The 27,592-nt window shown below is 43.9% G+C and overlaps 2 protein-coding genes across 2 annotated transcripts in view; one reads left to right on the forward strand and one right to left on the reverse strand.

Annotated features, from left to right (window-relative positions):
- waplb (WAPL cohesin release factor b) overlaps window positions 1-4,988 on the forward strand; it is a 37,800-nt gene extending 32,812 nt beyond the window's left edge. The window contains exon 20 of the mRNA XM_024803425.2: window positions 1,896-4,988. Coding sequence (XP_024659193.2) covers window positions 1,896-1,961 — 66 coding nt within the window. The 3' untranslated portion in view covers window positions 1,962-4,988. The remainder of the gene's footprint in view (window positions 1-1,895) is intronic.
- Window positions 4,989-5,084: 96 nt separating this feature from the next.
- On the reverse strand, window positions 5,085-5,857 carry atoh1c (atonal bHLH transcription factor 1c). Its single transcript, XM_004565210.5, has one exon. The coding sequence runs from the start codon at window positions 5,649-5,651 to the stop codon at window positions 5,085-5,087; it is 567 nt and encodes a 188-aa protein (XP_004565267.3). The 5' UTR covers window positions 5,652-5,857.
- Window positions 5,858-27,592: the final 21,735 nt, after the last annotated feature.

The raw sequence follows: 27,592 nt of genomic DNA on the forward strand, positions 1-27,592 counted from the left end.
GGCAATAAAAATGGCGTACATTTACTCTGACAGCATACTGGCTGTTATGCGTTACATTAATGGACACATTAGCTACAATTCCAGCATTTGCTTGTTCAACATAATGTGTTTATACTAGAGATGGACCGATCCGATATTACGTATCGTGTCGGTCCGATACTGACCTAAATTACTGGATCAGATATCGGAGAAAAAAAAAAAAAAAAGTAATCCGATCCATTAAATATCACGAAAGCACCTCACAAAATTTGCAACACGCCGTAACTCGCCTCAGAACGTTAGCATGTCGGAGCAGTATGCATCACGTGATAGAGCGGCTGTGGCATGCGGGACCTGTCGGTGGTCTGGATAGCATTTGGAGCTTCGCTACCAACCCGGCATTTCATCTCCGACAAAGTTATCCCGAGAGAAGTAAAGCAAGTGTGTAAGTCCATCTCTGAATGTTTGTAAAGCATTCCTGCGTTAAGCTTAACGAGCGACTGCCTCTCGCTCTCCGGCTGCTACTTCAATCATGAAACTGATCAATGATCAGCTGATCGGCTCTCTTGTTTGTTTTTGGCCCACTTTGCACCAGAAAGAGGAAACCAGCAGCTGAACAACAGCAGCACGTTTAAGCTTGATCAGCTGTTGTTAGAATTTATTTAATATTTCTTTCTACACCAGGATCTTTTTCTACGTAGCTGACGCTGGTAACTGTGCAGGGGCGGATCTAGCAAAGTTTAGCCAGGGTGGCCGATAGGGCATTAACTGGGAAAAGGGGGCACAAAGACATACTTTTCTTTCTTATTCTCATTTAAAATGTCGAGCTTTTAATAAATAATTATCTGACACCCAAAGTTTTAATTTGATGTAAAATGAATAGAAGTCAATTACTGTATATAGTAACTGTTAAGTCTAATATATATACCCTAGTAAGCTATAGTACTTTTTCCTTTGGGAAGGTACCATCTGTGCAGTCTGCAATTTTGTTGAAGAAAGATGTTGAATCTATTTAATATTTCTTGAAAAATAATTGATTTCTGTGCATTTTCTTTCACACTGCATCAAATTAAGGTTGATTACGTCGATTAAGCATCATGAGGTGGAGCGTGAGGGGTGGTTCCCTATTTTTTATTTATTTATTTTTGTTGTTGCTGGGAGTTGGAACCCTATTAGTTAGGTTGCTTAATATTTATGCTAAGTACTCTTTAAAATACCAGAATAGGGAGGATGGTGTAGGTCTAAGTTTATTAGATTGATCAGTATTGCTGAACTATGAAATATTTTTTTTTGCATACAGGTATAACAGAATAGCTTTAGTGTAGTTGTTGTTTTAAACTTGAGTATGAACTTATACAAAATGCAGCAAGATATTTAAAAAAAACAACAGTTTTGTTGATTAAAAAACACTATATCGGATTCATATCGGTATCGGCAGATATCCAAATTTATGATATCGGTATCGGACATAAAAAAGTGGTATCGTGCCATCTCTAGTTTATACATCATCATTACCTCCAAGCAGAACTATCACAGCTGTTGCTGACTGCAAAACGTAGTCGCTGTTTCACAAAGGTGGACGTGAGGCTGCTGTAAGTCCAGACTAACGCAACACTGAAACTCGTTCCACAATATCAAACTGATATATTCTGATTAGTGTTCGACGTAATCCTTCATCTGCCCTGTGCTGCTCTCCGCCCGACGTCTGTCAGACGCAGACTAATGAGAGAAAATGCTCATTATTCAACGACGATTATCAGACAAGTTTATTCAAGAGTAAAATCTGTGATTTAAATAAAAAACCAGCAGTGAGTTTGTTGAAATGGTGAGAAAGAAACGATCTGCACGTCTAATTTTCCAGGTGTGTGTGTGTGTGTGTGTGTGTGTGTGTTCTGACCCCTGCTTCCTCTCTGCAGTGTGACGTCGGCACCACAGGACAGAAGTCCATCTCCCGGGTCATTGACTATCTGGAGCACTGCTAGAGAGAAGTCTGTCTCAAATACGTACTCACACAAAAAGACACATGCAACACAACCATCTCCTTCATCATCGTTACCACCATCACCACCACCTCAGAGTCGACTGCTGGAGTAAACTAACGGGACGTCGTTCTCTTCCTCCTTTTAAAGGAGCTTCACCTCGGCAGCGCTGGAAACAGCTCGTTTCCTCTGTGACTTTAAAGGATAAACCCTTTGAAGCTGCAGCAGAGATCACATGCTTTTGTTTTTCTGAAGAATCCAAGTCAGTATTTGGTTGTTATTTCTTCCTTTTTCCTCAGTTTAAAAAAGTTGCTCAGAGCGATGCTTTTCTTCTTCTCTGATAAATTCCATTTCAAAGCGTCTCCTCACCTTCTCAGCCCCTCCCTCGTGAAAACCCCTTTCGTATTGAGCAATGGCAGATTGGAGTGAAGCTGCCCCCCCCCCCCCCCCAGCCTGCCATCAAAGCCTCGCGGCCCTGAGCGCGGCCTTTTGGAGCTGATAACTGCCAAACAAACAAGCTAAGCTCTTTAAAAAGAAGAGATGGCTTTTACTTTGAAAACGTCGACCCCGGCTCCTCACAGGCCGCCTCATTTCTCTCACGCTGTGTTCTTCTTCTCCTCTTTGCTGCTGTAACCTCTTGGCTCTGTTTGAAGGAGGTGCTTTAGCGCTGAGAAACCACGCGTATCGATCATTTGTGGGCGGAGGGTGGGAAGCCTGACCCGCGGTGAAGTCGAGGTGGGACTGCTTGCCTTTGTATGACACCTCGTTTCGTGGCGGCGCCTTTGTGCCGACTTCACACCTGACTCTCAAAGCTTTTGGGGGTTTTAGAAACTTTGGACAACCTCTGCTTCCAAAAAGCAGAAAGTTTTTCCCTTTCAAACGATCGATCTCGCTCAACATCAAAAGCTTCGTGTCTCAGCGGGTTCCCGAGCCCTCTGGGCCAGAACCGGTCCTCCTCCTGCTCCTTTCAATTACCGCCAGGCCTTTGAGCTCGCCGCTCATGGTGGAGTCTTCAGTTACAGTAAAGACGGCCGAGGAAGCCCCCCCCAGTCTGACAGGTGAAGGCCAGGCTCTTTGCTTTTGAACTGGGCCGCCAGCAGAGGGGTTTTCACAGAGGAGGTCGATTGTTTGTCCCTCCTGCTCAGGTGTTTTTAGGAGGAAACACTGTAGCTGGAGCTCAAGATCCTCAAACCCGCAGTTTAACTCCAAATCCTGTGTTTGGACTTTCCAAGAGTGCATCACTCTCTAACGTACATTTCAGCGATGCTGAGGTTGGATTGGGAATTTGTAAATGATAGAAATCGGCCCCGTGCTTTTCCGTTGGACCTTCTGTGGTTTTCATCTTTGAAGCCTTTTCAGATGGCGCACCTGTGAAGAAGTCAAAACTCCAGCAGCGCTTACAGTACAAACAGCCACTCATTACACGTCAGCCATTGCACTTGTAGCTTTAACCCGCCCCGGCCTTTCCTGTCCTCTGTGCACCGTCAGTGCAGCTGAAGTTCCAGAGATGTTCCCTGATGGGGGAAAGGGAAGTCTGGACCCTTAAACGAGTCATTTCTGTTCCTCCTTCCTTCAAGTGCAGCGTTGTAACTAAAGGCTTTATTAATAGAATAAATAGATATGAGTTAGTTTGAAAAGATTTCCAGCCTCATTGTTGTTAAAAAGCTAAAAAAAAAAGTTATTTAAGTTTAGTGTCACATTTCGTCAGTTTGGAGACTCTCAAAAGAGCGAAACTCCAGGGGAACATGTGAGTCTTTCACACAATAGAAACACTGTTTTTTCCAATAATTTCATTGGAAGATGTCTCGGATAAGCCCCGCCCACTCCATTAAAACCATACAGCCTTGGTCTAACTCTCACTGGGCGCCTCAAACTGAGGCGTCCCTTCAGTTGCTTTATTAACCCTTTAATGACCTCCAGCTAATAAGCTTGTTATAAAGGAAACCTGAATAAGAAAGAAAAGAAGAAAGATGGCCGTGAGCATCGTTTTAGTGTTGGCTCTTTGTCTGCAGCCACGCTCAGGTCCCCACAGTCGCTCATCAACGCTGAAACCCGTGGCACTAAAGGTCACTGCTGTGAGATAAAGGACACAGACGCTGTCCATAGAGGCCAAAACAGGTTTTTAAATTCCAGCAGGCTGCGCGTGTTAATTACTGCTGTAAATCTGTCGCATTTTAATGCGAGTGTGTGGGGACCCACTCGCTTTTGGAGCCTCAAGTGGATGCTAGAGGACCTGCAGTGGTTGACGCTAGCTTGGTTTCCTTCGTTCCTGCTTTAAGCTAAAGATTCGCCTTTGAATTTCTTTTCTCGAAAACAGATTTTTTTAAAGGTCCAGATTAAGAGAGAGAGAGCATCGTCTGAGCAAGCTAACGTTGAAAGTTGTCACGTCTGTTCCTTTGTGCTCTGTGGCGTTTGTCATCAGCGCCGTGAGCTCCTGCTGCTGTTTGATTTCATCTTTAGAGCTGGAAAAAAATGACATTGAATTGACCTTTAAAGATTGTGTCATTGTTCATGTGGTTTTGTATTTGTTTGTCTGTGGACATCAGCGCGCGCACACACACACACACACACACACACACACACACACACACACACACACACACACACACACACACACGTTAAAACTTCACACTCCTTTATGAAAAGTTTACAAGAGCTTTATTCACAGACGTCTGGAAGAATGAATGGAAGAGCTTTTTGTACATAGTTTCCTGTAAATAGATTGGACCTCCTCATGTAGGAGGGGAGCGATGGAGGGAGTTTGGGACGGAGGGGGCAGTTTGGGGAGGGTCGTGGGTGGGCCGGGGTTAAATTTAAATTTAGACCGTAGACTCTACTTTTCTGAATCTGATTCTATTTTTTCTTTTTTCTAAGCCTTTTTCTCCCAGCCGTGTTGTTGTTTTTGGACAGACAGAGAGCTTCTTAACGAGCCGCCTGCAGGAAAACTTGATCTTTGTACCAATTTGCAGACCGATGTCTTTGGTTACCTGTACATAATTTTAAAATAATAAAAATTGATACTTTGAGTAATTCTGGCACAGAGTTTTTCTTTCTGTCGTCCTCGGTGTCTGAGTCCTCGAACACGTGAAACACGTTTTGGTCCTTTAATGTCTGACGCTGAAAGAATCACAGATATTCACGTCCCCCCTGCACGTCCTCCTCGGGGCACCCCGGGCCTCCGCCGCTGCTCCTGGCCGTGTGGAAGTGCCTCTCGGGCCGAGGCGGATCCCCGGCCGCCGGCGCTTTGTCGGTGCCCGGGCTGCGTGCTCCGCCCGCGCCCTGCTGCAGCAGCTCGCTGAGGGTGGAGATGTAGATCTGCGCCATCTGCAGGGTCTCGGACTTGGACAGCTTCCGGTCGCTGTCCGTGTTGGGAATAACGCTGCGGAGCCGGTCAAAGGCCACGTTCAGTCCGAGCATCCTGCGCCGCTCGCGGGCATTGGCCGCTAGACGCCGGCGTCTCTGTGCGCGCTCTAGAGCGCTCGTGTCCGGCGGCAGGTAATGCAGCGCGCCCCCGGCGGGACCAAGCCGGAGCTCCACGATGGCGCGCGGGGGGTCCCGGTAGTCCCCGGAGCGGTCCGGTGCGAGGCTCCGCTGCAGCAGCGCGTGGAGATCCGCATGGAGAGCCGAGGCCGCGGGACCGCACTCAGAGTCCACGGACACGAAGGGAGCGAAGAGGCTTTTACGCGGAGGCATCTCTGCTCCTCCTCCGCTCTCCCCTTTCTCCTTGTCCTACTGTCTACTTCTTCCTCTTCTCCTCCTCTTGTCTCCTTCTCCTCCTTCACCAAACGGCCACAGCCGCTGAGCCTCACCGGGACCCTTCACGTTTCTCAGCATTGATGGGAGAATTTATGGAGTGGGGGGCCTTGCGTGCTTCGGGGGCGTGGACAGGGTCGTGTGCTGCTCAGTGAACTTTGCCAGATGCGCAGCTGGAAGTCGATTAACCGAGTTCATCAAAAGAGGATTAGAAGCGTCTCAGTGCGCCGCTGAGGGCTGAAGAGGAGGAGGACGGAGAGCGCCAGCAGCCACGGTGTGAAGTTTCACTCACACAAACTTCACGTACAGTTTTTCAATTATAAAAAGTTTGTAATAAGAGTTTGGAGCTGAAAGCAAACTTGTGTCGTGCAGCAGATCATTTAAGAAGCAGTGAAACATTTTAGCGCTCAGATTTAAAGAAAACGTGTTTGTATGTTAGTCTGAGTACAGCTGGTACACTTCGCACTGCTTCCATCACCACACAGATGTTAGTGAAGGAAGTATTTCTCTGTTCTGTCACCAGAAATCTGCACAATTAGTTTCTTTCCCACATAGAAACATTCATCCCAACATGGAACAGTTGGAACAATCATTCATGCTGAGAAGCTGCACGACCAGTTTAATGCAAACACATTTAAAAAAAGTCAAAATTTCAGTTATGAATTAATTTGATGAAGATCAGTGAAAAGGGATCATTTGTAAAACAAACAGCAGATGAATAGATTCTCTCTTCTTCATTCAAACATTATTACTCTGCAGAGTAAAATTAAAATAAAAAAACAAACATGAAAATAAAACCGAAAAGTAAAAAAGAAAAAAAATCTACATGTGGTTTGGGACCAGAACTGGCCTGCCAGAGGGCGCACTGTGGTCCACACAGGACGGAGCATCATTCATTCAGTATTCAAAGATGAAGGAAATTCTACATCAACAATTTTTTTTCTTGTTGTTTATGTTTGTTGTTGTTGTTTTAAATCATCCTCCTCTGAAGGTTTTGTGTTTCAGAAAATCACATTTTAAATGTGAACTTTGTAAAAGAGACGCAGGTTATTAACTCTAAGGTTCAGCTGACCATCGAGTGAAGGTTTGGGAGCAAATAATTAATAAATTCCCAATCTGCGCATGTTTAAATGGAAAGTTTGAGGCCGCCCTGTCACACAGCAGCCATGTTTAATGATCTCTAATCGTGATTAATCAGATGTTTTCACTGGTTTTTGTCTTATTTTCTGTTATTTGATTGAAAGTTGACATCACATCTGTTTCTTTTTCACGTGTTGAGGCAGAAACTTTATTCAAATTCAAGATTTTACTTGTTTTCTTACTTCTGTGGTGATGAAACACCGGCGTGCTCAGTGAGGAAGAGTCCACAGTGTTTATATTTCTTACAGAAATATAATTTCCCTCATAATCGGTCATTTAGGATCTTGTTTTTCATGTGGCTTTTTTTAAGTTACCTGTAATATCCCCACAGAATTCAGGTAACTTTTTTTTCTGCGAACACATTTGTCCTTCAGATCAGAATTAATCTAAGTTTTGTCTGTAATGAGCTGGGAGAAAACTTCAATCCTTCTTTTTGTGTCCAGACTAAACAGATTCTCCCTCCATGCCGGTGTTGGGACATTTAAGCTTGCAGCAGAGAACCCTGGTTTGAAAACTGTGAAACAAATGATGTTTGGATCATCTTTAGAACCAAGTTCTAAGAAGTTAGGCCTCTTCTCTGTTTCAGCAAAGGACAAAAATGTCTCCCCGCCTCTCTACAGGTGGACAAGTCGCCTGGACAGGTGGAGTAGAGGACATGATGATTACTACATCTCTGACCTCGCATCGCCTCCAGGTCCCTGGAACAACATCTGTTTCCTTAAACCGCACTTTCACTGGAGAAATCGTTTTGACTGCAGTTGAATAAATTCTTATTTTGTTCCACTTTGCAACTAAACGTGTAAATATAGATTCAAGTCTCCAGCCAGCGAAGGACTAAGGAAGAAGGTTTTCGTCCCAGCCTTGTAATCCTGTCCGACTTTGGGCTGAGCATTAATTATTCATGCAACAGTGACATGAATAAATGCCACACAGAGCACGTAGGTGAAGACATTTTCTTGGTTTAATAGTATTTTTTCCTAAATGGCTGGGGGATGATGTTAGCATCACACACTTGATTAAAAAGCTCAGCGTTTCACGGCTGCAGCGTCCTTGAGTTTCCCTCTGCAGGCTGCTGAGACATTTGTCTGATGTATTAAAGCTCGTCACTGGAACTTGCTTTTAAGGTTAATTAAAAGTGTTGTGCTCCCGGAGGTTAAAGCCTGACGATGACTGACAGCCGCTGGCAGCCTCGTATCCTCTGGACAGACTCTAATGGGATTTAGCAGCGTGTCCCGGCCGCCGTGTGCCAGCGCTCTGGCGGGCCGGGCCTTTGCAAACGCCACAGCGTGCCACCGAGATGCCACAAAAATGGCTGCGTGACACACGGGAGCATAATGGACTCCTTATGGCCGGGGGTGGGGGGGACCCTCGCTGTCTGGGGCCCCTGGCTCATTTTCCTTTTATCCTCCAATCTGGAGCACGTGGGGAGGTTTGGCTTCACGCCTTAGCTGACAGTTGCTGGCACGCTCCGCTTTATTAAAGCCAATGAAACGGCTCATTGCAGCCAGAGAGCGGACACAGGCCGCAGATCAAACCCTCCCACCGCTGTGACGCGCCCGTGCAGATGACACGTACACGCCACACCGACCTGCTGCACATCTGCAAGTTTGGCTTTTTCTGGGCTTGTTGCAAAAAGTTTAACTTCTAATTTTTTTAAAGTTAAACAGAAAAACACTTTGTGTGTGTTTCAGCTGATTTCACACAGATCCACAGATCTGAAAGCGCACAAGCTCACATGTTTAAAACATTCCTCTGATATTCTCAAGTTAAACTGATTCTTTTTGTTTAATTCGAATTACTGAGGGGTCTTTTTTTAGCATGCTATTGTTTTTTGGGGAAACTTTATCATTAAGGCCACGACAAACGCTACAGTCTACCTGCAGAGTAAGATGTGCAATTATTGTATTTTCCCACAAAATTACCAAGAAATTACACTGTACTCAAAATTACTTATGCACAACCTAACCTGACATGTTGTTCTGCTTTGTTTGCCTTTAAGTATTTATATGCCAATGCAGTTATTATTATTATTTGGAAGGAGAGGAAAGCATACAGGTGATCTGCTCCTGTAGATGAAACGGGTAGCAAACATGTCACATGTGCCACCAGCTACAGGTGGGAACATCTTTCACCTTCAGCTTTATTTTTGTTTAAGTTATTTGTGTACACAGTGCAATACGAGGGTGTTTCCATTAGTTTTTGGACAAAAAAGGTTTCGAGGCGCGCTCAGTTCACGAGCTGCTCTCCTAAACTGATGTGCAGGTAATTTAACAACAAAAAGCCCTGAAATGAAAAGAATGAATTGCTCTCTGATGCTGACAGAAAGCACATCTGCATTCCTCTGTTTGGGAAGCAAACATGGAACGAGCGGTTATTAGTTAGAGGTAAGAGGTTTGGCTTCACTCGTTAACACGCTGCGCCTTATTAAACCCAATGAGACGGCTCGTTGGAGCCAGCGGACCGACATGGGCTGCAGATCAAACCCTTTTCCCACAGAGTCGCTGAAGCAACACAGCTGAGCTTTCTCTCCACAGTGGACTTTAACACAATAAGTCATTTCTGTCCAGATAAACTCAAATCTTTTACCCCACATTTATTCACCACCGTTCAAAGCTACCTGATCCTGGCTCGAGACGGTCACGTTATCACAATGACTCCATTTTCACTGCTGCTGACAAAAAACTATAAAATACCAAAGAGACATGAATTATCTCACAGCTGTAAATACTGGGACCAAAAAAAGATTTCTAAAATCATAAATGTCCGCCTGGGCGAAGCATGCGTTTCATCTTTGTCTGCTTCTTTTTGTTGAGTTTGGAATAAAAGCCTGCAGTGTGAACAGGAAGCCCAGCGTGTCAGTAACAGACAGGCTGAATGTCAGTCACCATGACCGCAGTGGTATCACTCTGTAATTTTTAATGTTCATTTCAGTGTCTTGTGTCAGAGACCAGCTGTCTGATAAATGCTTACATTTTTTTGCTTCTCTTTGCAGGTTATTTTCACTCAGTCTGTCGACCTGAAAACCCATCTGCCAAAAGCTGAAATCTTAACAAGCTTCCTCATTTTTCCAGGCACCATTACACTCTAAAAGTCACCCAAATTGGCTAAAAAGCAAACCAGTCTGAGTCAATTTAGCACCAAACACACTAATGTGATAGTTCACTCCGGGCAGAGTGACCAGATCCCGAAACGTGAATGTGGAGCAAAGAGTGTGTTTTTGTAGGACGACGTGAGAGCTGTTACTAATGCTGAGAAAAGTCAGAAGTTTGCGATAAAGTTTGACACTTTCATTAAAAAAGACAATAAAATGTATTTAATTCTCAATTCAATTCAGTTTTATTTATATAGCACCAAATCACAACAACAGCCACCTCAAGGTGCTTTATATTGTAAGGTAGACGCTACAATAATACACACAGAGAAAACCCAACAATCATATCCCCCCTATGAGCAGCACTTTGGCGACAGTGGGAAGGAAAAACTCCCTTTTAACAGGAAGAAACCTCCGGCAGAACCAGGCTCAGGGAGGGGCGGGGCCATCTGCTGTGATTGGTTGGGGTGAGAGAAGGAAGACAGGATAAAGACATGCTGTGGAAGAGAGACAGAGGTTAATAACAGATATGATTCAGTGCAGAGAGGTCTGTTAACACGTGTTCAGTGAGAAAGCTGACTGGACATGTTTAATCCCAAGACTCAGTTTCAATGAGCATTAATGGAATTAAAGGTCTTGAAGGTCCCCTCCTGCCTATCACAGTAACTGGTTTGCTTTAGTGTGAACACTGTTCTCATAGATTGGCACATCACTTCTGAGTCACACCCTACAAAGCAGGATTTCAGTTGTGGTCAGACATTTCTGTCCAACCATCGGCATGAAGGTCAGAGTCATTCTGGGCCTTTAATTAATTTTTTTTCACGTCATGTATCTTTGACCGTGATTGACTAACATTGGTAGTTTCTCTTTGCAGCATAAAAATGGCAGCACTCGTTGGACTGATGAATACTCAGAACAGTTTAAAAGTCCAAGTAACTCAGTGGAGATCAGAACTGTCGAAGTGTGGAAGCTCTCTTGGAGCCATTTCTAAACAACTGCAGATCCCAAAATCAAACAATTCACATTTGTGAAACAAACAATTTTACGTAAGAACAATATGTATGTATTCTAGTGTGTCATCCAAGTAACTTGGCTCTTCTTCTAGAACTTGCCAAACTGTCTTTTGGTAAAGTTTTGTACAGTCAGATAAAACTACTGTACCAAGCATGGTGGTGGAAGCATCGTGTTCGGGGGCTGTTTTGGTACTGGTGACACTGGCAGAAGAAGAAGAAGGACCACCTCCAAATTCTTTAACTTCACTTCAAATCAATGGCTAGATGGAGAACAGCCAAGCCAACTTTATTTATAAAGCACGTTAAAAACAGTGAGCATTCACATGGAGTAGTCATTTTTCTTTTTTTATACTTATACTTAAGTACTTATACTAAGCCCTTTAAGACTGTACCTAAACAGTGACAATAAACCAACTAATTAAAATCAATTCTAAAAATCAAATATCCACCAAGAAAATGCCAGAAACTTGTTGATGGAAACCAAAACTGTCTGATCGAGGTGTAATTTAACCAAATGTTGGTATATTTGAGCCTCTATGTTACCTTTGAACCTGTGTTGTTCCTGTAGACCCTGTAGAAAAATTCAAACTTGTGCACCTATTTCGTGTTTTTTTTAAAGTCATTAAACTTCTGACCATAACTGTATGTCACTAACCGTCGTCTACACATTATTGTAACAGCTGTGGAGAGAACAGTGATCTTTTATTTCAGGAATTTTGACCAATTTGAAGTTTTGATTTTGAACCGAAGAAGCGTTCGGAGCTGGAAACATCTAAAGATGTCGGACTGAACGAGGAGACAGAACTAAGAAAGAAGGAAACAAGCCGAACCAGCCGACCATGTTCTGTGTGTGTCATCTGTCTCATATAACAAACATGACTACAAAGTTTCGGCTGCACAAAAGATGAAAAAGAAAGAAAAGGGAGCCAATCAAAGAGGTGCAATTTGACATGCTGACAGAGCCACACAGGAAGCGCTACAGGTGACGGTCGTCCACACACGACGGCCGCCGGCTCGGTGTGTGTCAGGACTCCGGAGTGACAAAAATGCTTTGATACTGTGATTACACAGGAACCACCAACACACACACAGAAAACAAGCGCAGATCAATAGCCAAACACCTATGGAAGAACAGCCTCACACTACAGTGAACACACACATACACAAAGCCCCCGACACACTCATTTGTCTCATTTCACACCACTGAACCTTCCTTCCTCCCTCATTGTGTCTTTCTTTAGATGCACACACACTTATTTGTTTCACTACACATCACAGGAGCCTCCTGCTCTCTCTCCCTGCAGGTCCAATCATTAATCATTAATCAGTCCAGCTCAGTGTTGTGTGTGTGTGTGTGTGTGTGTGTGTGTGTGTGGCCACGAGGAGTTTAATCAGGCGTGTTGCCCCACTAATGAAAGATCGGCCTCCTCTATCGCCCCCTCAGGACGTTTGCAGTCTCTGTGTGTGTGTGTGTGTGTGCATGTTAGAGAGTAAAAAGTGAGTTTTTATTTTATTAATGGTTTGTTTCTCGACTGTGCTGTGATGCATTCACTGTCACTCCTGAAGCAAATGTACATTTGTGCTTCTGTGTTTGCAAGACTCCTTGTTGGCTTATGCCACAGTCACATTATAAAGAGCAGCAGTTGGAGACTGCAGCAAAATCCCTCGACTGTGTGCATTAAAGTTGCAATAGTTGTTTTGAAAACAGGGACTTTGTCTGTGATCACTTAAACTTGATTTAGACCAGTGGTGTCCAAACCCAGGCCTCGAGGGCCGGTGTCCTGCAGGGTTTAGATGTGTCCTTGATCCATCACAGATGATTCAAATGGCTAAATGACCTCCTCAACATGTCTTGAAGTTCTCCAGAGGCCTGGTAATGAACTAATCATGTGATTCAGGTGTGCTGACCCAGGGTGATCTAAAACCTGCAGGACACCAGCCCTCGAGGCCTGGAGTTGGCCAAGCCTGATGATGTCGTAACTGGAAATGCCTTTTATCCGTACACCGCAACCTTCCGCAGCATTCATGTCATTGTGGACCCGATGTGTACTTAAATTTATCAGGAGCTGCACGTCAGGTTACGTAGAAGGATGATGTGTAGGGTTAAAATGGGGTTTCAGTTGTGGCATAAGTTACAACAGTGGTTCCCAAACCTTTTTTGCTAGCCCCCCCCCCCCCCCTTTGTTTTACAAGAAAAATGTTCGCGCAGTGCTCGTTTTTAAAACTCCTCTTTTGCGTTTACGTGTGGACGAGGAATACAGAGTTCGTCACGCAACGTTGAAGGTATGTGCCTTTTTTCACGTCACGCTGTGCGCCACGTTATTGTTTACATGAGATGAATTGCAGAATAGCAGAAAAATTAACAGTATTTTGTCTCTATCTTCAGTTTTACACGCTTACATACACACGCAGTTACTGTCCCTCCATTTAGAAAGGCAGAGGCGTCACGGTGTGATTATTTTACGTGTAGTTGTTTTTTCCTGTGTAATAATGTTCAACATTGCTGTCAATACATTTTTAAAAAATGCCTCTCTGTGCAAAATGGGTTCAAAAACATAAACAGCTGTAGAATACTGTTTGTCTGATTTGAACCGGGGGAACAAATCGTGGCAGGATCAGCCTGATGTTATTTGTATCCCGCTGTAACTTTACTGTATAAAGAGCTAACGTCTCCAACATGTCAGGAGTAGTTAGTCATTACAACAAGTGTTTGTGAACTAAAAATCAAGCATGTGGAATACAGTTTGTCTGGGATTTGAAGAGCCCAGAGCTGCTCCTGACGAAAGGAAAAGCAATCCTGCAGGGAGACCGACCTCGGCACTTGTGCAGGTGAAACCAAAGGGAAGATTTGCTTCATTATATTTTCTAGTCTTTAGCTTAGAATGAAGTTGGTTTGGAAACATATTCAGCTTCATCTCCTGCTTTGCGTTTGTGTGGGCGCCCCGTGCTAGCAGTGTCCAAGCGTTTGTTTGTTTGTTTTTTCTTCCCCTTTTCATACCCCCCCCCGCAATGGCTGGGGGGGCGGGCCCCACACTTTGGGAATCTCTGAGTTACAACATGGCAAAAGCAGCTAGATGTAGCTGTTGTTTTCATTTGGTGCTTAATAAATAAAATTGAATTGAATGCAACATATCTCTGATATAGAAGTATAATTCCTGTGTCATGGTCAGTTGCCATCTTCAAAGAGACTTTGGTGCATAAAGGCAGTAATAAAACAGCATGAAGACAGACAGATAGACCTCCCAATTCAAGTGAATAATCCTCACTACGGTGACTGCTATAGGACAAACAAGTTTTAGTCAGTCAAGAAAGATCAAGGGTAGTAAATACAGACTGTACTTGCTGGTTTCTCCTACTGTTTGAATAATATCAGCACAACTAAATCAGGAAATAAGACATGGATCCGCTCCATTAATGGTCAGTTACACATTTTGCAGTATTTTACATTTTTCACCCCAGTGTCCCTGACAAGCCTTCATCTGTAGTAAGTGCACTTAAATAGCAAAGTGACTCTGGACTGGATCCAAAGTTTTTCCATAGCTCTGCAAGGCTGTCAGGCTACTGTTTACCTCAGCTGACAATGCCGGGTGACACGTCCTCCTTTATTTACTCTGGGGACGGCTGTAAAACTGGGAAAGGAGTCTAATATGAGCCGAAGAGTCACTGAAGCTCACTTCTGTCCAGTGACATTGATACTGCGGTGAGTTATCGAGCATAGCCTAAACTTTTCTCTTGGTAAGCTGCTGCTAGTCTCTGTTAGCTGCTGCTAGCCTCTGTTAGCTGCTGCTAGCCTCTGTTAGCTGCTGCTAGCCTGCATCAATTAATGACTTTGAAGTTTATCTAACATTGTTGTCTTTTAATACTTAGTGAATAAACTCTCATATCATGTCAGAACATAACCAAACTCTTTATCACAGGGAATCTGTGATCTTTAGGACACTTGAGTCTAACATTAGCTGGCATAATGTTAGCTTATAACCAGCTGTTGTTTAGTTATAGGACATCGTGGATGTTTGAACACCAACGACTTCTGTTGTCTTTCACTTTTGGCATACTACACGTGTGTCTGGTTTTTGGCCAGATATGTAAAACATGGTTAGTTGGAATGTATATTTGTACTGTCTTTCCCTCTTCACACTGCACAGAAGAGGAACCGGCAGCAAGGTTCAACACTTTTCTTCCATCAAGACTCTGAAGACCATTACTCTTTGTCCACAGGTTTAATGATGTAGAAAGTGTGAAACTGAAACAAACATAACACAATTATAATTACAGTATATTCTTTAAATCTTACATATACACTGTACCTACAAGTCTACAATAATCTAAATCAACATAGCGTAGCACTTTAGCTGCAAGAATAAGCATTAGCCGTGCTCTAAAGATGTGGTTTCAACAACGTATCAAAGTTACACATTAAACTTCCCTCATGTCACAAAATACAACCACAGAACTACAGATAAGCATCAAATAAACAATATACATACAGACGATGCTCCAAAAGATGAAGGATTGAAGGCAGTCTCCTTGGCCATGTGCAAACTTCACTAAACCTTACTACTTCCTGCTTCCTGTGATGTCACCAGGTATCAGAACTCTTAAAGGGACAGCTGCCCTAACACTATCGGCACAATATTCATCCTTTATTCTATTAAATAACCTCTTAAAATGACTAACTATATGTAGCATATCCACCACATATTTAAGTGCAAAATCATTTAAAGCTTTAAACACAAACAGTGCCACTTCGTACAGGACTGTAGTGCACAGGGAACCAGTGCAAGGCTCTAACACTGCAGGGATGTGTTTTTGTCTTAGTTGGCAAACGTTTTGCAGATGAGTCACACTCATCAACCAACTGACTCAGATCGATTGGAAGTGTTGCCAATCTGTCTAAATTTGAAACCTGAAATGCAATTACGTGCAAAATAGAGTGTAATTGAACTCGGTCTGAGTCAGACTGCTATTGTTTGGAGACAGGTTGCCTCCCACCAGGTGACCTGGGTGATCAGGTGGAGATGTTGCATGCTCAGCCTCTGGTTGGTCACCAGAACTACCTGCAGTTCATCTCTGAAAGCAAATAAATTCAGTGCAACAGGCGATTTATCCCTGTCACAAGGAGGTTGTCATCCTATCATTGAGTCAGTTCTTTTATTTCTCAGCCACCGAACATGACGAGTGAGCTGGCTTTTTACAAACGCATCTGCTGAGTCATACTGAATGTTTGAGCCATAACAGTGTCCTCACAGAATGAAAGTAACATAACTTTGGTGCATAAGAGAAATGATGCCAACGCCCACTTTCACCAGAAGACGCCGTCCTGAGATGGAAACATGTTATGACTGCCTGCATGTGACATGTTAGCAGAAATCTGCAAACTGCAGCTATAACAAACAAAGTGTTTGTCGTTGCACCGACACCACTCCCACCTCCTCCTTTGTACCTCACATCCCACCCTTCCACTCCTGCTGCTGCCATTTCCAATTTCCTTTTATCCGCTGTTTATTGACCTCGCTCCTCCTCCCTGCCACTCTGAACTCTGCGTCTCTCCCACTTTTCTCAGCTGTCTCCGCCTTTGACAGACGATCCGTGTTTTTCTCACTGTGATAACTTGACCCTCTGGCCTCTACCTGTTTCTCCCCGACTGACGCTGCTCCTGTAACCTCCACCAACCAGCGATTAATTATAGAAGCGCGAGGCAGGAGGGAGAGGAGATGACAGAAACGTCAGCCTGGATTATGAATACTGCCTGAGAGGAGAGAGAGGGAGTCCATCAGAGGAAGCGGAGTCAAATTACAACTTTGAATGTTCACTTTTCTCTTCGTGTTTCTATTAATGTGTTTCTGCCTTAAAATAATTGTGTTTGTAAGTAAAATTAAATGGAGGATGTTATAGTTGGATGTTTGGATATGAATATGTAGATCTGGAAAGCGAGGGACTAGATTTTTGGGTTGTATAAACTCTTCTTTTGTTGTCCAAGATCATCAAGATGGCTCTTTCTTGCAAGCACAGTCAGCCTGCTTGGATAGCAGATATCCATTTTTACGAGGGTCTTCTAAGAGCACCATTAGCCATATTAGGTTCCCTTTATTGGCTCATACAAAATCTTAAATACCTCGTAGACGGAGGTACCGCTCTCTGTGTGAATGGGAGGCAGAGCCTTCAGCTATGAGGCCCCTCTCCTGTGGTCATTGGATGGCTGGGCTTGGTCCTGTTTGAGGTCTCTTCCTGTTAAATGGGAGTTCTTTCTCCCTACAGTTTCCAAGTGCTGCCCATAGCACATAATGTGAGAATAATACATTCAAAACTTTCTTGAATAATACATTTCATAGACGACAAATGACTCGATGATGATCATGATGATGCCTGATGTCAATATCTCACCTCCATGCTTCCCAGCCTCTCTCCGTTAATGATGTCCAATGAAACCAACATAACTTGGAAAAAAGGGAAGGACATGTCCTCATTTAGAAATGAGGACATGTACAGAAAATTTCAAAATAAAAAAAAAATGGATAAAATGTCAAGATAATTTTTGGGAAGTTTAAGAAAGGTGAGAGAGTATGGGAATCTAACAAGTGCGCTGCCAAAATGAGGACATTTATGGAAAGTAGTGATAATCAGACCGAGATCCTTTTGGAAGTGAAGAGTTGGGGAGAGTGGGATTATTTTATACAGTTACCTCAGAGGGGTCCTCACAAGTAAAAGATTGCACGAGCGATCCGAAGGAGGGAGCTGTGGCTCTGAGAAACTGTCTGACAGGACTGAGAGGAGGAGGAGGAGGAGGATGGGAGTCTTTAGGGCTTTGTGGGAGAGACACAGAAACATGTTGAGAGGATTTAGTAGTGAATAGTGAGCTCTGACCATTTTAACACTTTCATTGTTGTTAATTTAGCATGAATGGAAACATCAGGTGTCCAAAGGTCCCTGAATGCACCAAAAGGAGGCAAATGACTGTATTAGAAGGTGATATTCTTTAAAATGAAGTAGAATTATTGGAAGTACAATACTTCTAAAAACTAAAAAAAATAAACTAAATACTAAAGTGGATGGCAGGACTGGATAAATCTGCCTCTGATGTGTCGTATTATGTGTTTCTAATAAATTGGAAACCGCACCTCCCCTTCACTGTGCACTGTGGTTATAAATGATGCTGTACTGGGTATAATAGCTCCCTGTGTGCAGTCCAGGAGCATCCATCCTGTTTAATGTGACAGTGTGTGTCTCCGTCCCGCCGGGTCGATACCCTGAATGAAGACAGGGTGCTGCGTTCAGGCAGCGTGTGGAGTTATGGCCACAAAATGAGCTTTAGTTTAGTTTCCTGGTTCTTATTCTCCGTTGTAGATTTATCTTAGAATATGTTTCTTAAAAATCACATTTAGAGATCTTTGATCTGAGGTGGTTTGGGTACTTCTGGGTCATCCTGGGTCATCCGTGGAGGAGCTCAGTCCACTCATTTGGAAGTGAAACAAGTAGAATCAGGCAGATAAAAAATATTACATCAGTTATGAACAACTCAAGAAAACTTTGACCTGAATTTTTAAAAATGGCAGAGGTGGGAAGTAGCAAAGTAGAATTTTCAGGTATCTGTACTCTACTTGAGTATTTATTTTTCTGACTACTTTATACTTTGACTCGTGACATTTTTAAACAAGTATCTGTAGTTTCTACTTCTCACACTTTAAAAACAGGCTTTTGGTTTAACGGAGTTTAGTGGAGTTATTGTTTGACGTCACTGCGAGCCTCTAAACATCAAACTGATTTGAGCCTAAACAGGAAAAACGTGAAAGGAAGTGCTGTTCATTTATTAATCACCAGGAGATCAAAGCTGTGTGTCATAGTGGGTCGGGTTGTCTTTCTTTATCTTTGGGCACAACACTGGAACGACTGCAGGTGTCCCATAAGTTGTGCTACCTCAGCATCGAGCTAGTGCTAGAGAAAACAAGTGAGTGTTTTTTAAGTGTTAGGTAATTTGAAATGCAGCATTTCTATCAGCAAACACACAAACTGTTTGTGTGCAGTAAACACTCTTTCAGTGATGAGGATGTAACATCCTGGACAGGGAGGAACGCTGGTTTGAGGGCGGAGTCAAAGAGGCCATTGATGTGAAAAGGGAAAGACCATCTCTGAATCGAGGAGGGGCCTAAGGGTACATCTGTCCCCATCTTACAATGCTGTGATTGCAGCCATTCCCCAACTCTCTGTAATGGGACTCATGGCCATCGATGAATGATCAGTGGCTGTGGATAAAGGAACTGCCCTCCCAGCCCATTGTTCCTTCACTGGGCTGGTTTCAGTCATTATGCAAATGTTCTGTTTATAAGATTGAAGCCTGCAGTCAGCTGAGACTGAAGACGTCACCTGGATGAGTGATGAAACGTTTCTCCCACTGAAAACGCTACATCCAGATGAACAGACTCAGCCTTTTAGGATGCTTGTGTGCAGTTTGTCTCACAGTGTGTTTCTAGCAAAACTGCTGTATTTCAGGGGGAGAGAAAAGAAGGAGAGCAAACGTCACTCAGAGACGGAGAAAGATAAGAAAGACGGGACAGGAGAGGAAGAAGAGAGCTTAGATTTAAAGGGAAGGACTGCTCCAGGCGGAGCGTGCTCCTTCTCTGCGCCCTCATGGCCTCCATATTTTATTCCACAGCTTAGACACTCTCATTATTATATCCTCATGACACGTGCACATAGGTCCTTGGGCTCAGCCCACTAGCTCCCTCCCTGGCGGGGCCTGGGCCCCCTGGGTCTTTCTGTTAACTTTCTATCTTAAAAAATATTAAGAAAGTTAAAAAGTACAAATTTAGTCAAAGGAAAGGCAAAACTAATCTTAGACCTCTTTATGCACTTTATGTGCCTTGTAATCAGGGGAAAACAACGTCACTCCGAGAGGGGGAAGGACTGAAAACACAGAACTTATTTACAGTGATGTAAAGAAACAGTTTACAGTGTCCTTCAAAAAGGGAAGACATCCACTGTCTCTGTGTACAATATCCAAGCTGATGATTGGATAGATTCCACTACGTCTCTTTTTCCTTGTGGAAAACAGGTCAGGCTCCTGGACAGAAGAGAGAATGATGAGAGGCGCGCACACATGAACACAGGTGAGCATCTACTGCACCTAGTTTAACACCTAATCACAGGCTGAAGGAATGTTCTCAGTCAATCGGTCAGATGAAGAGCAGGTGAGTTGATTACTCCTGGTGTGACAGACAGGAAGGCGGGGACTAAGAGGATCCCGCCTCTGAAAGGTAGGGCGCTGTTACCATGGACACATACACAGAGAGGAGAGAGAGCGTGAAAAACAGGCAGGTGTAACAGGAGGACTGAAGGGCTGTGACAAACAAATATCTGACAGGTTATGGAAAATAAATAAATTATGACCTATCAGTTTTATTCTTTTAGATATAGAAACGTGATTTCCACCTGCACACAGCAGGTTTCAAAGTGTTATTGTTGGCCAATAGAGGGCGCTGTTTGTACAGAGTTGATGGATTAAACACTTCTCACACTTTAAGTGTAAAAGTAGCGATGCTGATGTTTGTCAGTGTGTGATTGTGCTCTGACCGTCAGACTCATTTAAGGTGTGTGTGTGTGTGTGTGTGTGTGTGTGTGTGTGTGTGTGTGTGTGTGTGTGTACCAGAGTGAGAAATTTCTAGTTTTAACTGCTCGCTAGATTCATGTTCATGGTTAAGAAAGCTGTCTTCTGGTTACAGTAAGGCGTATTAATAGAATAGCCTTTATTGTCATTGTACAGAGTACAACGAAATTGGAGTGCCACTCCCTTGGTGCAAGTTTCAATTATAAATATAAATGTAAAATATAAAAAGTACAAAAAACAATCGTAAGTACTCAAACAATAGTAAGTACAATATATACGGGATAGCAGCATAATATAATGACAGTGACGGTATGGAATAGGTTCAATTGTTTTTGTGCTTCTTTACTACGGTGATAGCTCTGGGAAAGAAGCTATCCCTGAATCTGTTTGTCCTGGTTTTATGTGACCTGTACCGTCGGCCTGACGGTAATAGTTCAAACAGTTGGTTGCTGGGGTGAGAGTGGTCCTTGATGATATTGCCAGCTCTGCTGAGGTACCGAGAGTTTGCAGTGACCTCCAGGCTGGGCAGAGAGCAGCCAGTGATCTTCTGGGCTGTGTTGATGACCCTCTGCAGTACTTTCCTGTCTGCAGCTGAGCACCCTGCATACCATGTTGTTATGCCGTACGTTAGGATGCTCTCTATGGTGGCTCTGTAAAATGTCACCAGCAGCCTCTCCTCCAGGTTGTTCCTCCTGAGCACTCTCAGAAAGTGGAGACGCTGCTGGGCCTTTTTAACCACCGCCGTGGTATTTGCAGTCCAGGAGAGGTCATCGGAGATCTGCACGCCCAGAAACCTCATGGAGTGTACCCTCTCCACACAGTTCCCGTGGATGTAGAGTGGGGCCGGGTCTGCTCTGCCCTTCCTGAAGTCCAAGATAAGTTCTTTAGTTTTCGTGGTGTTCAGTTGGAGGTTGTTAACTGAACACCACTCAGTCAGTCTGTTGACCTCATCTCTGTAGTCCGACTCATCCCCCCTTGAGATGAGTCCAACCACTGTGGTGTCATCCGCGAACTTTATGATGGTGTTTGAGAGATGGGTAGGGGAGCAGTCGGATGTGTAGAGCGTAAACAGGAGGGGACTCAAAACACATCCTTGTGGAGACCCGGTGCTGAGTGTGATGGTGCTGGACCGGTGGGGGCCGAGTCTGACAGACTGTGGTCTATTTGTCAGGAAGTCCTTGATCCAGAGGCAGATGGGGGTGGAGAGTCCCAGGTGAGACAGTTTCTGGACCAGGATCTCCGGGATGATATGATTGAATGCTGAGCTAAAGTCCAGAAAGAGCATTCTCACATAGCTTCCTCGGTGCTCCAGGTGACTCAGCGCAGTGTGGAGCGCTATGGTGATAGCGTCCTCGGTGGATCGATTTGTCCTGTAGGCAAATTGGTGGGGGTCCAGAGTGGGAGGCAGACCGGCCCTGATGTGCTGACAGACCAGCCTCTCAAAGCACTTCATCACTACAGGCGTAAGTGCAACAGGCCTGTAGTCATTTGGGCTGGCCACAGCTGTCTTCTTGGCGATGGGGATGATGGTGGAGGTTTTGAGGCAGGGCGGGACGGTGTTTGATGACAAGGAAAGGTTGAAGATTTTAGTGAAGACTCCGGTCAGTTTGTCAGCACATGCTCTGAGAACCTAATCTATTCACACCTCGTATCAACATGTAACTTTTGTAGCTAAGAGATCATCCGGAGCACACTGGTCGGGTTATGAAGATAACCAGGTTAAATGTAGCGTCATGGAAAAAGCAGCAGCCACACAACTCCATGTCCGTATGTCGTCAAAATAACTAAAGACACTCTCACTGCTGCTGACAGCTCTCCTGGTTTCGGTCCAAGCTCTCCAACTGAGCACAGTTTGCCACTATGAGAGGCTCCGAGGAAGTCCCTCAAGGTTCTGTGCTTGGACCCCTTCTTTACTGTCTCCACGCTCCCCTTTAGCTCATCTGACGCGATGGTCTCTGCTTCCATTCCTCTGCTGACGACACACAACTTTGTCTCAGTACCGAATCCTCCACTGAACTTTCCCCACTGACACTTGTCAACTTGTCGACTCTCTGCTGGTCTGGGCTCTGCTGACTGTGTTAGCCTGAGCTGTGATGTTACAGAGAATCTCAGACCAGACACACAGTCTCTGTGATTGTTGTGCCCCTGCAGCTACTAAACATATAGAATTTTGTCATTTCAAGCCAACTTTTCACTCTCATCATGCTGTCTGTTTAGCAGCTCTGCTAATTAATCACCCTAATACAACAGCTAACACTCTCATTAGACCCGTGGACGTATGCGCATGTAGCTTGAAATTGGCACCTAGAGGCTTGTGTGGTTCACTGCTCAGTCTGTGATGTGCGTTTCATAAAAAATGACACCGCACCTGTTTCTGGATCCAACATCTCCTTTTCCTGACCCGTGTGGCTTGAAATGACTGAGCCAGGCACTAGCACGGTTTCATCAGTTCCTGCTGCAGTCACTTGAACGGTGCACCTGTGGGCAGTCGCCACTAAAAGCTCCCTGCTCATTGGTGTTTTTAAAGCCGTACAGTACCGTGTGTGGAAAATCGATTCCCTCAATTTTGAAATTCCAGGCTAGTTAAAGGCACCAGGGAGCTGAAAGTAGGGCCGGTGATGAGCTCTGTGTGTGTGAGTGTGTCCTGCTGCTATAGCTCCAGCTGGGAATGAGATGCTGATTTGATTGCCTGGCATAACTAGCTGTGTGTGAGTGTGTGTGAATGTTCAGTGGAAAAGCGAGTGAAGCAGGTAAATATTGAGCTGAAAAAACGAGGCGACAATTTGTCTGTTTGAGGGGAAAATCGTACAAATTGTCAGCACACTGACTGCAGCAGCATTTTCTCTGATGGAAACAGAAGAGCCGATGAAGTGAGATTACTGAAAGTGGCGGTAGAGACTTGATCCACTCACACAGGTGTTTTCAGTTAGATTATATCACTGACAGGCTGTGGTTGAATGGTTACCATAGAAGCAGGGGTGTTACAGGTAATATCAGTAAGTGCCCGGCGAGGCAGCTGGAATCTAAAACACTGAGCATCTTTTGGAAGGTGTGCCTGGCCTCGCTGCTTTAACATCGCTGTACCTGCACTCTGAGCTCAAGCATGGAGCACACAGGAAGGAGACAAGTTCAGTGGACTGGTTCCATCATCTGCTACAGTGGGTTGGATTTCTGGAAACGGGAGGTTTGCAGAATGTCTGTCAAATACAGCCTGTCCCACTGATATTAGGCTTATTAGCTTCCGAGTGTGAACAGAGACTGATGAACTGATGGGTCACTTTTGGAAAACTATCTTCGTGCTCTATAGCTGTGTTTTAAAGATGATCGACCTCTAGAACAAATATTTGACGTTTTTAGGGTGGCTGGGCTCAACCTTAGAGGGGGCGGAGCTTGAACATCAGCTGCTTCAGTCCTGAATGCTTTCCTCTTGGGAGAAGACCCTGAGTCGGGCCTGGAGAGATTATATTTGTCTCATTTGGCCTGAGAGGGTCTCAGGAATAACCAGGAGGAACTAGAAAGCTTTGCTGAGCAGAAGGACCTGAGTCTGGACAAGCAGAGTGCGATGACTGGGGTTTCCCCTTTTAGATGTGGCAGTTACCCTTTTAAAAGAAGGAAAGTGAGCTTTTTAACATTTAGTTAACGTTGTAAAAAGCTTTACCAGATGCCTCGTCCATCTCAGCGTTTCACACAAAGTGTCTTTTTGTTTTGCTGTCTTGACAATAACAGCCCGATTTTATAGACCTGCAAAGACTGCATTAGGAGGCTGGAGGGGTGGCGGTGGAATAAGTCCCGGGTTTATTAGTCAGGGGAGCGCCATTCTCATCCCCTGCAGATCTCAGCGCTTTGTACTCGGTTTTGCCTTTTGCCCACTTGCCAATTATTTTCACTCTCACTCACTTTTTATTTTTCTAGGACTTGTTTTCTTCTACGCCTTGCAAACCTCTGCAAGTTTGAGCTGAGTATTTTTAAAGAAAAGATGGCATGTAGTAAAGATCATCCGTGAAGTTTGTACGGATTAACATGTGCTAGTGTTGACTGAAAACTTTGTTCTCTGCAGATATTCTCACTTTTAGCTGCAAACCCGACATGGCAGCAGGCAAAGCTCAAATGATGAAGCTTAAAAAATCAGAAATGGTGACATAAGATGTAAAAATCACATCATGCATTTTGATGACTAACAATTTTTAAAAAAGAAAAGCCTTCACAGGTCATTGGATGTATAGTAAAAATAAAAACAATCGTTTGCAGAACAGTTGGAGTGTTTCAGTTTGAGGCCAGAGAAAGGAACCACAGCTCTGCAGTTAGTTTTCTAACTCTGCGTATCTGCAATGCAGAGACTCATCCTCACGTACAGACTGAGGATGACATGTGTGCTAAATTATACAACAAAAACTCATTAAAGTGTGTTGCAGCTGTGGACTGGCAGTGTGCAGTAGTGTGTGTGGGTTGGGTTGAATAGTCTTGGGGGTAATTCTGTCCATCTCTGTTTGATACCTGTGAGTGTTCGTGTATGTAACAGACTTTGCTTCTGTGTGTTGTCTCTCGGCAGCAGGTAAACAAGCAGTACAGGCTTAATGAGCAGTGATTGGCTCCCACCTGGTCACAAAAGGCCACGGCCTGCTCGGTGACCAGTCGAGTGTTGGCTCGTACAGACTGCACGCTGACAGCGTTGGAGCCTCAACCTTCTTGTGAGTCAGTCTGACACAGGAGTGTGAAACTTTATTTAAAGAGCTGGAGTCAGAGAGGAAGAAGCAGGAGTGAAGCTGTACAAAGACACGTGGTGAACTGGTTTTACTGAAGAATTGATTTCCATCAAGAAAGAGAAACACAGGCTGCAGCAGCTGCAGTATTTTTCCTCTCAGGTCAACCTGATTTACCTGAGAAGTGAAACCCCGGGCAAAAATCACTCCAACTCACTCACCGCTGCTTATTAAAGCTTATTGTATTTCAGCTCCACTTATTTCAGGTTTATTTGGTTTATTTGCAGGCTGTTCAATGTTGGCTGCACCGTGTCACTAAAAAAGACAGGATGTCCCTTCCCAGCCTGTCATTTAGGGAGTGTATTAAACTTAAACCTAATAACAAAGTCATTGTTAGTAACTATTACTAGCCAAGCAAGTGGAATCATGAAACCAGGTCCCAGCCTATTATCTCTTGGCAGCCAATATTTTCTGCATCAAAGCACCGACACCAAAGATGCGTCACGTGCAGTGCACGAGGGCAGCATCTGACAAAACAACATATAACGTTGCAACAGAAATCAGGACTCTGGAAATTGAACCTTTGCATGTTTACATGAAGTCTTCCAAAAAAGGAAACAGCTCTTAGCCTGATGGTGCTGCTGCTGATGGTGGTGGTGCTGCTGATGGTGGTGGTGTGTGTAAATGGCTTGGATGAGAAATGATTCTGCGACATATAACAAAGCGACACTCACCATCATTCTGCTATAATAATTAAAAGGGCTGAAACTTTAAAAAAACCCAACAAAAAACATAAAAATCTGAAAAACTTCAAAGTCAAAATTACATAAAGTAAAAACTGATACAGCCATGTGCCGGGCTCGCACACAGGGGACTTACCAGACTGAGGAGACACAGAAATGGAGACCATTTCAAATGAAAAAGCATTGAGACTATTGGATGTGTGGTCCTTAGTCTTAATATCAGGTCATGTTCTTGTTTAATCATCAAAAAAAAGAAACCCTGTGTCGTCCTCTTTTTTTTTTTTTTTTTTTTTTAACTTTGTTGGTGTTTGATTGTTTTGGTTAAAGTCTCTGTTTGGTGACGTGTTGCTGAACTCTCGGTGGAGCCTTTGGTAGCGAGGTGACCTCTGTCTGATGGGTGTTGTGGCTCTGCGCTTTTCTCATCTATATTACTACATATACTGAGATGCATTGTGATGTATCTTATTTTTGTTCATTTCCACCTCTTAAACAGTAACTCCTGCTCACTGGCATACCAGATCTCATCTCATATTCCTCAGCAGCATCCGGGTTTGAGATGTGTCATCGCTTCTTCTGTTTTCCTGCTGTGGGGGGAAAAAAGCGATTTAGTCGCTTCTCCCTTCTCCATCGCGGCCTCGGCTACGGCGCGTTTGATTGACAGCTGTTGCTCTGCACCTGCTGCTCACGGGTCTGTCAGAGCGGCGATGAAGGAAACGGAGTCGGTGTTTCTTCAGCAGTCGAAGGCAAACTTTTTAGTGAATTCAATATGACATGTTTTGACGTCCTGTCAAAGCGTCCTTCATTATTCATAGACTAAAGAATTCCTGCAGTGTATCCTGCTGCTCTACCTCTGTCATTTACACCGCGTAATGTAAAGATGTTCCAGCTGGAATCTGGGCGAGATGAAGACAGAAGTGACCAAAATCCAGTTTACAGGAAACCAGAGAAAATCTGACCTTCGATTGATCCGGTCATGGTTTTGTGTTTCTGTTTGGCAACTTCCTGTTTAATTTGGAAACCTGTTTGTATATATTTTAAACTTTTTAAAATGTCACTGAGGGAGAAGATTTAACAACAGATCTTTACAAGAAAAGAAAATCAAAGCATAATAGTCCGCTCTAATGGCCGTCTGATGCACACACATTCACTTTAAAGGGAAAACAAACACAAACCAAATATGCTTCTTATTCTGTTTCACACACTTCATCTATTTCTTCTTCTTGCCTTTTTTTTTTTTTTGTGTGCTGCATCTGTTTCCAGCCAGTTAATCACTTACTCACAGAGGAAAAAGACAAAGGTAACTCAACAGCCATCTGGGAACAAATCTGGTGAGTTAATTTGAAGCTCTGTCCTAAACAAGACGTCGATAAATTTCCTTTCATGTAAAGAATCGCCAGACAAATCTCATAAAAGCTTTGAAAACTTGTGAGACTTGACATTTTAAAAAAGGCCCCCATTCTACTCAGGATGTGTTTGGATTAATTCTTTCTGGCTCTCTGTGCAAAATGGGTTTAAAAATGTAAACAACTGTTGGATCCTGTTTGTCTGTGATTTGAACAGCCCAGCACTCCTCCCGACGAAGGGAAAACCAAT

This window comes from Maylandia zebra, linkage group LG8, assembly GCF_041146795.1.
Source record: "Maylandia zebra isolate NMK-2024a linkage group LG8, Mzebra_GT3a, whole genome shotgun sequence".
In the NCBI taxonomy this organism is placed as follows: domain Eukaryota; kingdom Metazoa; phylum Chordata; class Actinopteri; order Cichliformes; family Cichlidae; genus Maylandia; species Maylandia zebra.

What these genes read in the sequence shown, in the direction of transcription:
- atoh1c (XM_004565210.5), bottom strand. Translation starts at nt 5,651, where the DNA reads ATGCCTCCGCGTAAAAGCCTCTTCGCTCCCTTCGTGTCCGTGGACTCT.